Consider the following 15,703-nt stretch of genomic DNA (forward strand, 5'->3'; position numbering starts at 1 on the left):
TAGTCAATACGTGAATATAATCTATGTCTATTTGGAAAAAAAAACTGTATTGCCTAGCCGATGGATTAACAGCTCTGAATACATCAGCTAAATTATATTCAGAAACAATATGAGACAGAGAAGTTGAGGCAAGAGTTTGAGAATGGGAGGTTTGGTCCCATGGATCGGAGCGATATAAAGTAGGATTCATAACCACATTCATGTCCCCTCCAATGATCAGAGTGTAATCCTGCAGTTCTGAAAGAAGACTGGATAAATAGAGAAAAAAGTCTTCCTCAAATTGATTAGGAGCATAGACAGAAAGAAATGCTAGTTTACAGCCCAGAATTATAGTTTTAATCAATGATATTTGTCCATCAGAACTAACAAATTTCTCTAAAATATTTACCAAAATTTCTTTTCATATCAGAGTCTCAAGAGCAAAATCACTTTGGGGACTGGAGAGTTAACCTGGGGGTCCCCAGAATCTGAAAAAGTTTGTAAAACCACTGTTATGAATCCAGTCATGATAATAAATGCTAAAACAGCTTGACACAGTAGAGAGTAGGGATACTGATGAAAATTTTTTCTTTTGTAACTTTTCTTGGAAAGCACAAGAACAATCACCTAACTGAAAGAAGAAATGTGGAGTTTTTGGTTGCTATAAATTGGGCCTTCTCTCAAATTTAGTCATGAATTAAATAATATATTTTCCTTCATCGACCAGTGGGGAGCAGCAAAGCGCGTAGATGCGCCGGCTCTGCCGTACAGGTCACAAGAAGAAGGAGAAGAAGAAGGAAGGAAGCGCTGCTGGGCGGAGTGGGACCGCGGAACACTAACCAAACCCGCCGTGGAACTAACTGAATAATATGACATTTTTGTAGATAAACAGGGTGTTTAATTTTCACAACGTTTGCCATTTAGTAAGCAGGTAAGACTTCTATTTCGGATTAATTCCTGAGGTTGCTTTTAGGCGGTGACATTATGGTCTCCATTGGGCCTTTTCCTTGTCCACTCTCTAACCTGTTAAGGATAGTAGGATAGTTTTGGAGATATATGCATTTATTTTTATGGCACATGCTAACATTAGACGGTTTGATTGGTTGAAGTGTTCGGACTGTGGAGCTGTTGACTGAAGTGCTTCATTTTAAAAGTACAGTGTCTGAGTGGTGGCTAGTTAGCTAGCTACCTCAGCGTTATTTACATGTGTCAGCTGACTGGTGCCGCTGCCTGCTGTTCTGTCAGGCGAGTCTCACCAAACTCCGTGCACAGATACAAGTTTGTTGTGGCCTTACTCACCAGCCAGCACATATACATCCTGAAACAGATGCTAAGACCTTTCCTGTAATCTTTAATGAATTCGGCATAAATTTAATCCAGAGATTTTGGTAGTTTGGCGATGCTCGCCGCTGTCTGTAACGTTATTTGTGGTAACCGCAGGTGAGATGATTTGAAAGGCTGGCGCGTTGCCAAAATAAAGCTATGTACAGTGGATTGCACTTTTGCAGTATGTATGCCGTTGTAATGATAAACAGACATATGATCCAATTTCGGATCAGTAAAGTACATCTATCTGTCTATCTGTCGAATTAAATAGAGATCCGTGCAAAATAGTCGGCACAGTGAAGATCAGGCTGAAATGAAGAGGGCAGTCTGCTGGTTGGGCTTGCTCAGTTACAGTCCCAAGTCATCTTTGTGTAAATCTGCACAGGTCTGCTTTTGGGAACAAGAATTACACTCATTTTGGCTGTGGCCCAAAGTGATGTCCTGCTGCTGCACAACCCAGGATGCAAGAGACACCTCACCTATAACCCTCAAACACACACACACACACACACACACACACACACACACACACACACACATCTATCCTTGTGTGTTTCAATGTAGATCAGGTGATATTAATCAAAGCAGAATTCCTGATAGACATATATATATATATATATATATGTATATATACATACATACATATATATCTGTGTGTGTGTGTGTGTGTGTGTGTGTGTGTGTGTGTGTGTGTGTGTGTGCGATATAAATATGTGTGTGTACATTAAAAGTGTTCTAAAAGTGAAATATCCTCAGAATTCCTGTGTCTGTTGTTGTAATATATTGTAGCATTAATGCACATACTTTTTTACAACTAGAATGAAGCACAGTCGGTGTGTAGGAGCCTTATCATATGTCTTCTATTTCCTCTCTGTGTTATTATTACTGTGTTATGGGGGGCAAGCCTCCATTGAAGGTCGCGTTTCAAGACCGTCATAGTCCCTCAACAAGGCTGTTCCAATTCAAAGTGTCCTCCTTATGCAGCGTTCTCTTAGCAGAAATTGGAGGACACAGTCAGTATAGCATTTGCTATTTGCTGTCCTCTGTATCCCGAGATGCTTTACTGCCTAGCTGTCATTTTGGAAAGCTACAGCAGCAGCAAGTGAAATGGAGGGCACATTAGTATTAACAGGCGGATGATGAAAATATGTATGTATGCACAATGAATTTCCATACATATTAATCTCAGCCCATGTCCTTTTGCAGGTAAACAGATATTTTCTGCCACGATGGGCAGATCTCACCACAGCAGTGTCACTGGAGGCATTACTCCTTGTGTTCAGAGAGCACATTTGTATAGATGAGACAGAAATGGGATTTGTAGTCACTGTAAGGGACCTATAATAAATCCTCTCTGTATTTTTGTTTTCCAGCTCAGAGTGTCTGCAGGGCTTGGTAGGACTGTAGACTGGTTGTTCCACCCTGGTCAGCTTTGCTATGGAGGAGACCAATCGGGAGGCGGTTGCCACGGCGGTGCAGCGTGTGGCAGGGATGCTGCAGCGATCAGACCAGCTGGATAAGGTCGAGCAATACCGAAGAAGAGAGGCCCGCAAGAAGGCGTCTGTGGAAGCCAGGCTGAAGGTGATGTATTTGTCAATGTGAAGAAATAAAGTCTGCAAGCTGGAACGTTTTTAATGTTACCATGTGATGTTTTCAAACATCATCATACAAAAATGGAAGAGAAAAAATAAAAAATGAATTGAACTGTACAAAGGGATTTCTCTGTTTGCCCAATGACGACCCAGGTTCTGGTTGAAAAGTTGCATTAACTAGCATTTGCACATTTTTCCTGTTTCAATTCAAGAGGCTTGCCACAAGGACAGAAATTTTTCGCAACCAAATAATTTTTTTCCCCACTGGTAAGCCTTTTGTATTAAGTTCTTTTTCACAGAGGTAAGCTGATCTGCTCAAGGCCACTCAGCTCCACTTTGCATCAGAAATGTCCGATGTGTATCTAGGCAGCCCACCTTACCCCCGGTAGCAGCCTTCCACAACAGCACCAACAAGGAAAGAATAAATGGCCATCAGCAGATTTTATAAAAGCAAGCAATCAGACTAGTTAAAAACCGCACTACCACAGTCCAGTTTTAAAAGCCTCATGTCTAGTCTGCACACAATGAGGGCTGATGGGTGTTTCGATCCTGCGCTAAAGTGAAGTGACTGAACTGCAGAAAGGCTCTGTGAGTGGGATCTCATCAAGAATGCTGAACTGCACATCAAGAGAACTTCTATAGCAGCTTTCAAATATGGACTGTGTTAAGACAGTCTTTGACTAGTGTTTGTTGTAGTGTCCGACCAATATGGGATTTTTAGACTGATGCAGATTTTGGAGAGCAAAAATTCACAGATGACTGATATGGCAGGAGACAGTGATTTTTTGAGCTGGAATGAAAATAGACCCTTGTGGATTTTGTACCAGTATGACTATGTGGAGGTGCTCAGGAAGATGCTTCTTAAACTAATAACTTTATCAAAGCATATTCAACATTATCATATCACTCAGCATATAGTGTGATAACGATGACAGCAGTATATCTGTGATACACACCGATGTATCAGCCAAGCAGTACTTTGTTTTTATATCATAGAATAAAATCAAATTTGGACTCGCAACTCCCTCATGGTTAATGTTTATTGTGGTTAGGGTCTGTTTGCTGTATTTTGTTTCTGTTATTTGTGAAGTCTGAAGTGTGTACTGTGCTGGCCTTGTGAGCTCTTGTAGTGTGTGCACTTCACAGAGTTGATGCATAAGAATCATTAAGGTTGTCCTTGTGGGAGCCAATCTCAGACCTCGTCTGTTATGTGCCAGGCTTAACATGTCAGAAATAAAAGCATATTGTCTTGATTTTCTCCCTCTGTTTTGGCAAACAGAAGCCTATGTTTCTGAAATTCAGGGGATATGGTTTTATGTAAATGAGCCTATTTTGTGCAGTGACCCCCAAACTACACTGTTCAGTGAAAGTAATGGATGGAATCAGTACTTGATTTTGGTCAATACTTAAGGGTTTGTATTCTCGATTGGGATCTGCTTTGAAAAAGTGGTTTGCATCTGTACTGTTTTCACGGCCCTTTGGACTAGCAGTGAAATTGTTAACAAATGCTAATTGTTGCTAGTGAGATATGATGCATTACCAGAAATGGAGCTCAGTTTGACTAACACAGGCCAAGCTAATGTAAAAGATCTTTTATCCTTGAGGAGTTGGCTGCTCCTCTCTCTCTCCCAGTGCTATCCCAGCTGAATGGTCCTAATAACTTCAATGTTAGAAACATGCTCTCGAGCTAGCTTCCAGTGTCTTGGCCAATAAAAAAATATATTGAAATCAAATCACCAGTAGGAGCTTTCTACTACAATAACAAAACAACAATGACTAAAGTTACAGCTAACATAAAACTAGGTCCGTAAGTATTTGGACACTGGCACATTACTCATGATTTTGCCCTTGTACACCATCACAGTGGATTTGAAATGGAGTAATCAAGGCGTGATTGAAGTGCAGACTTTCAGCTTTAATTGAAAGGGTTGAACAAAAATATGGCATTAACCGTTAAGGGATTACAGCCAGTTTTATACATTGTCACCCCATTTTCAGAGGCTCAAAACATCAGAAAACGGAGATGCTGGTATTTCAGGCAAGCAGTGTATAGTAAGAATAATATGAACAACATTTCATTATGTTCTCCAGGCAGCTATCCAGTCCCAGCTTGATGGCGTTCGCACCGGACTGACCCAGCTGCACAATGCTCTGGTGGACGTTAAAGACATCCAGAGCTCGCTGGCTGATGTCAGTAAGGACTGGAGGCAGAGCATAAACACCATTGAAAACCTGAAAGATGTCAAGGACGCTGTGGTCCAACACAGTCAGCTGGCCTCTGCTGTGGAAAACCTCAAAAATATTTTCTCAGGTAAGATGATCAGTGCATGCAGAAGTATTCAACTTGAGATATGTGAAAGATTTGTTCCCATCTAGTGGGGTTTCCTCTCCACACAAGGCATTGGAAAGCTTTTCAATTTATTTTCAATACATTATTGAAAGGCTTGACAAACGAACTTGAATCCATTATTAAAGTCATTAAAGTCATTGCTGTTAAAAAGTCTCAAAAAGCTCCCTCCCATTGCCTTCATGTTGCTTTGATATTGCTTAAGGCTTACCAAAACCAAAAAGATTGTTCCAGTAGTCCTGCCATGTTTATTGAGGTAGGGTACAGCCATCTGCCCCTTAAAACAGTCAGACACTGCAAGGTTGACGTGATGTACACCATTATCAGGCCTGGGAATGCACCTTGAAATGTCTTTCCAGCTCCAAACCTCCCTAGAAAAATCAAAATGCCATCTTATCAAATAATAACTAAATAAAAGTAAACAAAGTACAACTCACCCATCATCACTACTGAGGCCCCATCATCAGTATCAGATCATGAAGAACGTGTTGGTGGGTAGTTTTGTGACAGAGGTCATCAGCTATTAATGTATGATTTTTCAAGTGCTTTTATGAATATTTGTGTTTGGATTCATAAGTTATGACATCGTAATGCATATATTTCTGCAATAGATTAAAACCCTCAAAATAACCGCAGCCCAATTGTTTGCATGACTTTGTTATGGGCTCATAGCCAGTATAGTGGGTCTGTTTTTGACTGATGTGTTGTATTATTTTGAAGCAGCCTTCAATAACCTTCCCCCATATTTCATATTTTGTCTCTCACCTTACTTGTTGCTGTCTCTGTACACTTTCCCTGCAGTACCAGAGATAGTCAATGAAACCCAGCTGCTGATAGAGCAGGCTGAGCTGCTGCAGGCCCATCGGAAGCTGATGGACCTGGAGTGTTCACGGGACGACCTGATGTATGAACAGTACCGAATGGACAGCAAGAACACCAGTGACATGAACCTCATCCGCATCTACTTTGAGGATGTAAGTTCACCACACGTATCACATGTTCTTGGGTGCTGCATTATCGCTCTAAATAGCATGAACTATATAAACTCACCAGCCACTTTATTAGGTGCACCTGTTCAACTACTCACTAACACAATTATCTAATCAGCCAATCACATTGCAGCAACTCAATGCATTTAGGCACGTACACGTGGTCAAGACGATCTGCTGAAGTTCAGACCGAGCATCAGAGTGGGGAAGAAAGGTGATTTAAGGGACTTTAAATGTGGCATGGTTTTGGTCTGAGTATTTCAGAAACTGCTGATTTACTGAGATTCTCACACGCAACTATCTCTAGGGTTTACAAAGAACAATCCAAAAAAAAAAAGAAAATATCCGGTGAATGGCAGTTCGCTGTGCCATAATGCCTTGTTGATGCCAGAGGTCGTAGGAGAATGGCCAGACTGGTTTGAGGTGATAGAAAGGCAAGAGGAACTCAAATAACCAGTTGTTCCAACCAAGGTCTGCAGAAGAGCATCTCTGAACGCAGACCATGAGGAACCTTGAAGCAGACAAGCTGCAGCAGCAGAAGATCACATCGGCTGCCACTCAGACATCATGTCAGCTGAGAACAGGAAACTGAGGCTACAATTCACACGGCTCACCAAAACTGGACAGTAGAAGACATGTACTGCACAGTGGAAAAACGCTGCCTGGTCTGATGAGTCATGATTTCTGCTGCAATATTCGGAGTGTCGGGTCCAAATTTGGCATAAACAACATGAAAGCATGGATCCATCCTGCCTTGGATCAGTGGTTCAGGTTGCTGGTAGTGGTGTGATGGTATTTTCTTAGCACAGTTTGGGCCCCTTGGTGCCAACTGAGCATGGTTTAAACACCACAGCCTACCTGAGTATCATTGCTGACCATGTCCATCCCTTCATGCCCACAGTGGACCATCTTCTGATGGCTGCTTCCAGCAGGATAACACACCATGCCACAAAGCTCAAATCATCTCAAACTGCTTTCTTGAACATGACAGTGAGTTCACTGAACTCAAATGGCTTCCACAGTCACCAGATCTCAGTCCAGCAGAGCAGCTTTGGGACATGGTGGAACAGGAGATTGGCATCGTGGATGTTCAGCTGACAAATCTGCAGCAGCTGCATGATGCTGTCGTGTCAATATGGACCAAAATCTCTGAGGAATGTTTCCAGCACCTTGTTGAATCTCAGCCACCTAGAATTAAGGCAGTTCTGAGGGCCAGATGGGGTCCAACCCAGTACTAGCAAGGTGTACCTTATAATAAAGTCACTGATATGTGGTCAAAAGACAGGAAAGCAATTATTTATTTGTTTACTGTATTTTTATTAGCACAATTTCATACAATAAAATTGTATAAAACAAACAATGGACAATTTAAAAGAAAAGATGATGTAGCTCCCTGAAGTCATAAGTCAAAATATACACAATTTAAAATAAAAGACACAATTTCAGACAAAATACTACATAACCATAGTATTAGTACGCATTTAATCACTCAGTGACTGAGTTAAATTTCTCAGAAAGCAGATGACAATATTTGATACACGTTACACACTGGCTGGGAAGACAGAGGTCCAGTCTTCAATGATTTAGAAATGTACATGCAGTCAAAAATGAGTTGAATGAGTTGTCTTGCACATCTTTTCAGTCTTGAAGTCAACAGAAGTCAACTTACATGACATTTTTTTTGCCCATAGTGATGTTTTCTAGTAATTCTAACGCATGGAAAACCAGAGAGCTCTTATATTCCATTGAGCTTTGCATAAATTGTTGTTCTGTTTCTATGTATTTCTTTCCAGGTTCAGGCATTGTCAGATGAGCTGGCCAAGCAGTTATGGATGGTGCTCCAGCGCTCCATGGTGACAGTTCGGCGTGATCCCACAATGTTGGTCTCGGTGGTTCGCATCATTGAGCGCGAGGAAAAGATTGATCGACGAATGCTCGACCGCAAGAAGCAAACCGGTTTCATCCCACCAGGACGACCAAAACAGTGGAAGGACAAGATGTTCAAGGTAAGATGAGTGAAGTTTGGTAAGGTTGAGATACTAAAAATAATAAAGAAATTTGACACTGTAATAAAAATAGAAATCATTGCCTCTTGTTAGATTTTGTTTTGAATTTTAAGTGGAGTTGTGAATAGTTATGTAGATTCTGAGTAAAAAAAAGTAAATAAAAGAGTAATCAATTATTTGAAAATAATGAACAGTCTGTCGTGTGCGAAATCTAACCAAGTCATGCATTGTTGCACCAATTACACCTGCAGAACCCCTGCATTTGTGCCCTTTTAAAATTAACTGAATAACAAAATGACTACCAGCATTTTTTTAAAAAAAAAACAGAATAGGCTATAAACCACTATATTAATGCCTCAAAATGAAATGGACCTACTTAAAAAAACTACAACTTTTGAAAAAAAAAATAGACTAAACTTATAAATGCAGACCTCCTTAAAGGACAACGTCAGCCTCCATCTCACTGCTTACACACACACATAACATCAGCGTAACTGTTGCAGCAAACCCCCTCATGCATTACATTTCCATTTCTGTTGTACCTGCAGTGTGATTCTGTAAAGGTAGCAGAGCAAATGGCCTTGTACCAACCCTAACAAAATCCTGTTTTACCCCCTTGCCACCTTTCACATACTGGCTGTTTTTAAGGTTTGGTCATACTGATGGTGTAGACATTAGTGATTTGATCATGAATTCAAATCTGCCATTGAAAACCCTGCAGATACAAACTCTTAAAAGTCTTGCATCTGTTTTTCTTGCAGGTCTTGGAGGGTACAGTGAGCACTCGTATTGAGGGCACCCAGTCTGTGACACGTGAGGTTGACAAGATGTGGCTGGTTCGCCTCCTGGAGATAACCAGGAAGTACGTTCTGGATGACCTCATTGTTGTCAAGAACCTCATGGTGCAGTGCTTCCCTCCTCACTACAACACCTTCCGCAGGTAAGAAAACAGAATTAGATTTGCGGGGCTCTCATTTTCAAACCAGGCAGCAGTGGCAACCAAAAATTCAACCAGAGGCGCCTCAGCCTCCCAGCTGAGTATTACAGGTCAGCTCAAAGGACTAATGCGATTTTGGAAAAGAGATAGCCAGCATGTACCGGTGTTACACACTGACCCAGAAAACTCTAAGAACAGCCATCAATGCTGCAGTGAGCCTTTGTGTCATGTGGCCTATAGTGTAAAATGTGCAAGTGTTGATATTGTAAATAATGATAATGATGACTTTGTTTATCCACATTTTTGTGACTGTGTGTGTGTGTATATTTCAGGTTTTTCTGTCTTTACCATAACGCTGTGTCGGCTCGTGTCAAGGAGCTGACGTCTGAAGACTTGGAGGCCAATGAAATTGTCTCCCTACTTACCTGGGTCCTCAACACATATAAGAGGTACACACGCATACAAACACACAAGTGGTGTCTGCACAGATGATACACACTACATCATCTGATGAGAGAAGATCTGAAACATGATGGGCCACAAACAGTAGCTCCAGCCAGATATCTGTTGTTTCAGACAGTTCGCTGTCTCATGTCCTAATGTACTTCTGTTGTTTCAATCCATTTGTTCCATTTTCCCTAAACCTTCCACTGAGCCGGAATGAACAATACTGGGAAAAAGATCTGTTGATACAATTGAAAGTCAATAACAATCTGTGTGTGCCTTGTCTGTGTGTGTGTGTGTGTGTGTGTTTCAGCACAGAGATGATGGGTCATCCGGAGCTTTGTGCGGAGTGTGATGTCAATGAGCTGGAGCCTCTGCTGCCTCAGGATGTGGTTGATGAACTGCTCAGCAAATATGTTCAGACGTTCACAGTAAGTAGGACACAGCCAGTAATACCAATATCTGCTGATATTACTGGTAATTCTCTACATTTTACACACACAACCTATTGATTATTGTGGGACAGAACAAATAAATGACCTAAGCATGGATCATAACCAGGTTGAATGAGCCTAAGTTTGTCTGTTTTCCTGTTGTTCTTCTCTGTAGTCTAATATTACTGGCTGGCTGCGTAAGGCCTTGGAAACAGACAAGAAGGACTGGCAGAAAGATACAGAGCCTGAGGCTGACCAGGATGGCTATTATCAGACCACACTCCCTGCTATAGTCTTCCAGGTAATACACAGTGCAAATGCACACATCAGATTAGGGATGGGCATTTCAGGCACAAATGCTGTTCAGTGTTCACAGGGAAGTTTTAAACATTTTTTCAGCCATGTCAAAGCATTTGTTTGGCTATTATCTTTGTGATGAGGGCCGTTGTTTTCTCTGCACGTCTGTCATCTGATGACAAAGCTAGCCATTGATCTGTGGATGGACCCCCAACCCCTTTCAAAGGGGTTCCACAAAGACCTTTTTGATGGCTGTAGTAGTCTTTGCATGCTTCTTCTGTTTGCACAGTGGCAACCAGCTATCTTAAAGTCACAGTACTAAATAGTATGCTGCCCTTGTGCAGAAGTGAGCTGAACTGAATGTGTCAAAGTCAAGCCCTCATGTCACTACCAGGTGCCTGTAAAACCAAGGGGAGATGGTAATTGCTTAAACTATTAAATTTTTTATAATTTTGTGACAATTCGAATATTCTGACCCATCCCTACATCAGATTCCTTAGCAGCATGGTGTAAGATATTTACTTCAGCATCATAACAAGGATCTTCCTCCCTTTCCCTCTTCCTATTTTATCTGTCACTCTTTCTTTCCCTCTTTCTCTCCCTTCTCCATCAGATGTTTGAACAGAACCTGCAGGTTGCTGCCCAGATAGATGAGAGTTTTAAAGAGCAGGTTCTTAGGCTCTGTCTCAAACAGATGAACTCATTCCTCATCAGGTAAATTCTTTTTGGCTTCTCCTCTGAATGATTAAAGGTCTGGTGAAGCTCTGGGGCTCATTTGATCAGTGTCCAAGCCTTGAATCGTTTTTGAATCATGCTAAGGTCACATCACCTTTTTCAAAAAAAGTGATGCATTATAACCTGAGCACATGACAGTGTGTAAGTAAACCAATTTCACATTAAAAAAGCAAATCTTGCAAATCCTTTTGGCCTAAATCACAAATTGTGGAATAGGTGTTCTTTTGTTACTCTCTCTACTCAACTTTTTATATCTGGAAGTGTGGCTGGCTAGAGTTGAACTTCAGTTTGAACTGTGGAAATAAAGGTTTTAGAGAATAACTAATTATGCAATACTTGTTACAAATGTATGAATAAAAGAAGTCTTGTATATTTGTGGTATGTAGGTACAAAGAGGAGGCAGTGGCCTACAAAGAGGAGCACCTGAGAGACCGACAACTGCCTCAGTGCTACGTGCAGTACATGATCGCCATCATTAACAACTGCCAGACATTCAAGTAAGACTCACAGTAGCAACATTAATGAATTACTTAATTATGTAAATAGGCAAGGACAAGCATTTCCTCCTACTTTGCCATGTTACAACATTGCAATTCTAACTATGGGAAAAGAGCAGTGTCAAACTTAAACAGGTTTGCATCTACACAGTGGGAAAACCCCAGACTCCCTGTAAAACAACTCAGGTCATGAGAACTTCTCAAAAATATTGGATAACAAGAGCTTGTGGATCCAAAGATAGTGTGCCCTGGAAATGGCACTTCCGGTTTGTTGTTCTGCCTGAGCAGAAACAATTTTTCTTTATTGCAGCTATGCTTGGAATAAAGTGATGAGAACTAAGACTTGCTTCACTTTTGTCAGAAGTAAATGGTTCACTGCAAGTGGTTCTTTTGAGTTTTTGACATTTCCATCTCAACCATCTGCTGGACCTGTAACTGGCATGGGAGCAAAGCTCAGTCGTCTGATAGTTTAATTATTTGAGCAGTCCTGTGTCACGTAGTAATGAGTGGTAAATGTGGCTATTGGCCAAGTGGAGTAATTGCCGACTCGGCAACCGTTGCACCCCTTACCGGCCCAGCAGGGGCTTCACTCTTTGTTATTTTTATTTTTTAAGATTTCTGTCATTTTCTCCTACCTGTCTTTGGGGTCTTTGGGGATCTTTACTTGCCTGCTGCAAGACTTCAGATCATGGGGTGTTTTGTTTTTCTATAAACTGTGGGCCTCTCGAACAATTTGAGACTGCAAGTGTGATTCAGGGTTCTAAGTAAACATGAACTTGTTGAATTTGATATGATGCACTTTGTTCACATTTTGTGTCTTTCGTTCTCATGGCTTTTGAGAAGTATTCAGCTACAACCTCCTGTGTCTTGAAGCCTGTACTGCAATACATTTGAGTCAACAAATGGATACCTTTCACAACTGTTTCCTAGGGAGTCCATCAACAGTCTGAAGAGGAAGTATTCTCAGTCGTCAGAGCCCACTATGAGCGATGCTGCCATAGAGAAGACACTGAACGAGGTGGCCAAGGAGGGATGCCAGTTCCTATTAGATGAAGTCTTCCTAGACCTTGAAGTAAGAGGGGCTGGGATTGAGAGAAATGTTTTCTGGCCGTGGAATTGGAAGTGCCTTTTGCTTTTTGTTTTAACTGGCAGTAAAAAGGTTTGACATGTAGATAACTGATTTAAAAAGCACTAGAATGCACGGTGTTGCACATATCAGGACCATGTGAATGAGGTGCTGTGTATGCACTTGCATCTGTGTGAAGGACGAGAGAAGAGCAGTGCTGATGTATGTTTGTCAGTTTGTTTCTCAAGTTGTATTAAATTACATGTTGCAGCATCACCTGAATGAACTACTGACCAGGAAGTGGCTAACAGGCTCTCATGCTGTGGACACCATCTGTGTGACTGTAGAGGACTACTTCAATGACTTCAACAAGATCAAGAAACCCTTCAACCAGGTAGGAGGGTATTTAAATCCACGCACTGCTGAGTCATGATTAAGACATTGCCACATGTACCTGTACATGCCTAGTTTAACAGGAGATTCCATTCTACTCTCCAAACCTGCAATTATGAACTTTAAACCTCTCAAGTACAGTGTACAGGATATCGTCAGACAAACCAATATCGTTCTTCAGACTGAAAAGCTTCATGATACTGTTCTAATCTCCTTGAGGAATACATTTTAATTTTATTTTTAGATTTGTGACTTGAAAATGGTAAAAATTGAAGCTGTTGAAGTAGTGTTGGCCCTCAAAAAACCTGCAATCTAACCCTTCTCATTAATTTCAGCTAAATCTGTTGCAGTCATGAAGGAAGGAATGAGTGAATGTTGAATGTTATATTTTCAATGATTAATACAACTCAAAGACTTCACATAAGGATTTCATATCAATGATATCTCAAATGTGGCTAATCATAGATGATGATGTGCTGCCATGTCTGTAGGAAATGACGAGTGAGGCCCATCGCAGGGTGGTGATGGAGTACATCAAAGCAGTGATGCAGAAGAGGATCACCTTCAAGAATGCAGATGAGAGGAGGGAGGGAGCTGACAGGATGATCAAAGAGGCAGATCAGTTCAAGTTCCTCTTCAGAAAACTCGCAGGAGTGAGTTAACATATAGCCATGTTTCTCTTTGCTGCGGTATTTTCACTCTCGAAATCTTTTGGGTCTTTGTAAAGTGCCTTGAGATAACTTCTATGATTTGACGCTATACAAATAAAATGAAATTGAACTGAGTACGGATAGCACACATCCTTGAAAAATCTACTTAAGTACGGTAACAAGGCACTTGTGTTTTGCTATTTTCCACCACTTGTGACCACTGGTAGGTGTGGGATCTTATTCCATCCTTAAAACAAAGATGACAGACAATTTACAGTACCTACTTGAAGACTACAATTCATCCTACGGAAAACCTGTTTGACAAAAGTTAAAATATCTTTAATGTCCCAGCTGATTTCCCTGTGGTGCGCTGTGTTCAGGGAGAAGATACCGACCGGCTTTGTGATGCCATTGCTGCCATCGCTGAAGTCTTCAAGCTCACTGACCCAACACTGCTTTACCTGGAGGTCACCACTCTGGTGTCCAAATATCCCGATATCAGGTACATTACACTTTGGTAGTGAGTAACACTGAGTGTTTGTTAGCACGACAGGCTGATTATGTGCTTTTCTGAGATATAAATCCACCGTTTGACCGAGGATTATTTTACCAATTTAACATTGATAACATTTAACATTTTATCAGAAGAGACAAGGGCTAGCAAAGCACTTCAGTCTGATGGAGCTAATGGCTTCTGATTTGAATTTTATTACCTCAGCTCTACTACTACAAGCCTCCAAAGTGGGTTTCATAAGTGATCTTAGGATTTTTAGCTGTGAAAACATTTGCTAACATATTGTTGCAGGATTAATATGACCTGTAGCTTTTTCAGTTCCAACTAGTGGAATATTTTCCTCTGTTGGGCAGATGAGTCACTATAATGTTACTCTATGAGGGGAACTAAAGCCCACCCAGCCCTTCTGGAATGTATGATTTTGAGGGCCTAATAAAATCACTTATAGCTGACCGGGTAAAGCTGCACCCCAGCTTTCCTCATTGTTTCTCATCAGCTGAAGGCCCAGTCATGTGATGATAAAGTGTTAAAGTGCTTAGAGGTAAAAAAAGGAAAATATTGGACCTTTATATGTCTTGTTGCCCCTGCTACTCTTACAGGGAGGAGCATATCCTGGCGTTGTTGGCGGTACGGGGTGATGCCAGCAGGGAAATGCGTCAAATGATTATTGAGACTCTGAGCCAGAACAAGATGTCTTACACTGGCGTTACACAACCCATCTTCAAAGATATCACAGTGCCAACCATCTCCATGACATCCGTGACTTCCATGGCAACAGCAAAGCTGCTCAAATAGACGACCATAGCATCACCATGACGTCTCTATGTGTAATAAGTACCCGTCGGTTGCTTTCTATTGAGCCATTTGATGTTCTCAGTGCAATTCCCCATGAGAGACCAGCAAAATGACAAGAAAAAGACCTATGAGGATGGGATTTGTCATTTCTTACTCCACTCGGTTCCTTGTTCACTTTATAAAACAGATCTTTGAAAAAAGATTTCCCCATCAATTATTTGTCATCTCTTTTTGTTATTCTGAACAAATCTGTTTCAGAAATAAAATTAAAGTTCTAAACAAGTATCTTGGCAGGTCTACTAATTGTACCTAGAGTTTGATCCATGCCAGTCAGACTGTGAATGTTTGGAACATCATATACTGTAGATAATAGGAGAAATACTGCCTCCAGCCAAGGTGGAAAATCTGACAGGTGATTTCTGATCCCACTTTGAGCCTCACCAGGGGTGTAGTGGAGCACTGATGTGGTATTTGCTTTTAATAGTTGTGTGGGGAAAAGAGTATAATGACTTCATACACTGGTATATACAAATGGTAGCACCTGAAACAGGAGTGACAGGCAGGGCAGTCAGCTGAGCATGTTAAATTGGTTTGCAAAGAGGTGATAAGGAATGGGTTGAGGAGGTTAGGGATTTTAATTTAAAAATAGCGTTGAGCATGTGTGAGGGAGCACTAAGTCAGGGTAGTGTTAACCGTTTTAAA

At 41.1% G+C, this 15,703-nt stretch overlaps 1 protein-coding gene across 2 annotated transcripts; it reads left to right on the forward strand.

Annotated features, from left to right (window-relative positions):
- Window positions 1-774: 774 nt before the first annotated feature.
- exoc3 (exocyst complex component 3) lies at window positions 775-15,286 on the forward strand. Of its 2 annotated transcripts, XM_030074233.1 has the most exons (16): window positions 775-910; window positions 2,679-2,886; window positions 4,989-5,208; window positions 6,046-6,218; window positions 8,027-8,239; window positions 9,001-9,179; window positions 9,509-9,625; window positions 9,934-10,051; window positions 10,230-10,355; window positions 10,965-11,065; window positions 11,473-11,583; window positions 12,514-12,655; window positions 12,921-13,043; window positions 13,534-13,695; window positions 14,073-14,194; window positions 14,806-15,001. In XM_030074233.1, exons 2-16 carry the CDS (start codon window positions 2,743-2,745, stop codon window positions 14,999-15,001), a joined length of 2,247 nt encoding a protein of 748 aa, XP_029930093.1. In that variant the 5' UTR covers window positions 775-910; window positions 2,679-2,742. The 2 variants fall into 2 exon arrangements, with proteins under 2 accessions (XP_029930093.1, XP_029930094.1); XM_030074234.1 differs by lacking the exon at window positions 775-910 and having other exon boundaries at window positions 2,743-2,886; window positions 14,806-15,286.
- Window positions 15,287-15,703: the final 417 nt, after the last annotated feature.

This window comes from Myripristis murdjan, chromosome 17 (assembly GCF_902150065.1).
Source record: "Myripristis murdjan chromosome 17, fMyrMur1.1, whole genome shotgun sequence".
NCBI classification, from domain to species: Eukaryota; Metazoa; Chordata; class Actinopteri; order Holocentriformes; family Holocentridae; genus Myripristis; species Myripristis murdjan.